Consider the following 2,289-nt stretch of genomic DNA (forward strand, 5'->3'; position numbering starts at 1 on the left):
CTCCCTCCACTCCACCATCCTCCACGCCCTCTCCCTCCACCCCACAATCCTCCTACGCCCTCCCTCACCCCACCATCCTCCACGCCCTCTCTCCTCCACCCCATCAATCCTCCACGCCTCTCCCTTCACCCCACCACGTCCACGCCTCTCTCCCTCCACCCCACCATCGTCCACGCCCTCTCTCTCTCCTTCACCCCATCATCCTCCACGCCCTCTCTCCTCCTCCCCACCACTCCTCCACGCCCTCTCCACCCCACCATCGTCCACGCCCTCTCCCTCCACCCCACCATCGTCCGCCCTCTCCTCTCCACCCCACCATCCTCCACGCCCTCTCTCCTCCACCCCACCATCCTCCACGCCCTCTCTCCTCCACCCCACCATCGTCCACGCCCTCTCCCTTCACCCACCACTCTCTCTCCCTCACCTCACCACATCCTCCACGTTCTCTCCCTCCACCTCACCATCCTCCACGCTCCTCTCCTCCACCCCACCAATGTCCACGCCCCTCTCCCTTCACCCCACCATCCTCCACGCCCTCTCCCTTCACCTCACCATCCTCCACGCCCCTCTCCCTCCACCCCACCATCCTCCACGCCTTCTCCCTCCACTCCCACCATCCTCCACGCCTTCTTACCTCCTCCTCACCATCCTCCACGCTCTCTCCCTCCACCACCTCACCATCCTCCACGCTCTTCTCCTCCACCCTGTTCATCCTCCACGCCCTCTCCCTCCTCCCCACCATCCTCCACGCCCTCTCTCCCTTCACCTCACCATCCTCCACACGCCTCCCACCCCATCATCCTCCACGCCTTCCCTTCACCCCACCATCCTCCACGCCCTCTCTCCCTCCCTCCCCTTCCTACTAACATGTCTGGTGTCCTTACAGTAGTGGGACCAGCTAGGAAACTTAATATAATTTAGAGGCCGGTTATGTCGTGTCTGGGAGGGAGTTTGGAGAGGGAAGGGATACCTCAGGGACTCCCACGACTCTTCTGGGACGTCTAGGTGCGGGGTATAGGGTCGTGGTGGTGCGGTGGAGGGTCGTGGTGGTATGTTAGGAGGTGGGGAGGGTCGTGGTGGTGTGTTGAAGGGACTGGGAGGGGCGTTGGTGGTGTTTTTGGGTGTGGGGAGGGTCGTGGTGGTGCTGTGGAGGGTCGGTTGTGCAGTGAGGGTCGGCTGTGCAGTGGGAGGGTCGTGGTAGTCCGCTGGAGGGTCGTGGTGGTCCTGTGGAGGGTCGATGGTGCAGTGGGAGGGTCGTTGTGGTCCTGTGGAGGGTCGTAGCAGTGGAGGTCGGGTAGTCCGGGTGGAGGGTCGTGGTGGTCCTGTGGAGGGTCGATGGTGCAGTGGAGGGTCGTGGTGGTGCAGTGGAGGGTCGTGGGTAGTCCGCTGAGGGTCGTGGTCCTGTGGAGGGTCGATGGTGCAGTGAGGGTCGTTAGGTCCTGTGGAGGGTAGTGATATCCGGTGGAGGGTCGTTGTGGTCCTGTGGAGGGTCGTGATAGTCCGGTGGAGGGTCGTTGTGGTCCTGTGGAGGGTCGTGATGGTGCAGTGGAGGGTCGTGGGCAGTCCGGTGGAGGGTCGGGTGGTCCTGTGGAGGGTCGTGATAGTCCGTGTGGAGGGTCGCTGTGGTCCTGTGGAGGGTAGTGGTGGTCCTGTGGAGGGTCGTGATACTCCGGTGGAGGGTCGTTGTGGTCCTGTGGAGGGTCGTGATGGTGCAGTGGAGGGTCGTGGTGGTGCAGTGGAGGGTTGTGGTAGTCCGGTGGAGGGTCGTGGGTGATGCAGTGGAGGGTCGTGGTAGTCCGGTGGAGGGTCGGTGGTCCCAGGAGGGTCGTGGTGGTCCTGTGGAGGGTCGAGTAGTCCGGTGGAGGGTCGTTGTGGTCCTGTGGAGGGTCGTGATGGTGCAGTGGAGGGTCGGTGGTCCTGTGGAGGGTCGTGATGGTGCAGTGAGGGTCGTGGTGGTCCTGTGGAGGGTCGATGGTGCAGTGGAGGGTCGGTGGTGCGTTGGGGAATGGGGAGGTTCATGAGGGCAGGATGGGGGTTGCAGGATACAACAAGTATGATAATTTAAAACATTACTAGACTAAAATGAATCCGATAATACGTTACTAAAATCTGATTGATGAAGAAACTCAAATGATAAAAATTTGTATTTGGTATAACTTTGTATTTGGTCCCTGTACCAAACTTAGACTCTGTGTGTGTGTGTATGCGTGTGTGTGTGTGTGTGTGTGTGTGTGTGTGTGTGTGTGTGTGTGTGTGTGTGTGTGTGTGTGTGTGTGATTGTGTGTGTGT

At 60.6% G+C, this 2,289-nt stretch overlaps 1 protein-coding gene across 1 annotated transcript; it reads right to left on the reverse strand.

The window, feature by feature from the left end:
• Positions 1 to 970: 970 nt before the first annotated feature.
• On the reverse strand, positions 971 to 2,019 carry LOC121879849 (mucin-2-like; the record flags this gene model as incomplete). Its single annotated transcript, XM_042386634.1, has 1 exon — positions 971 to 2,019. A coding segment is annotated over exon 1 (1,049 nt), but the record flags the coding sequence as incomplete, so codon positions are not given.
• Positions 2,020 to 2,289: the final 270 nt, after the last annotated feature.

The sequence above is a fragment of the Homarus americanus genome, unplaced genomic scaffold (assembly GCF_018991925.1).
Source record: "Homarus americanus isolate GMGI-L3 unplaced genomic scaffold, GMGI_Hamer_2.0 scaffold46467, whole genome shotgun sequence".
NCBI lineage: Eukaryota > Metazoa > Arthropoda > Malacostraca > Decapoda > Nephropidae > Homarus > Homarus americanus.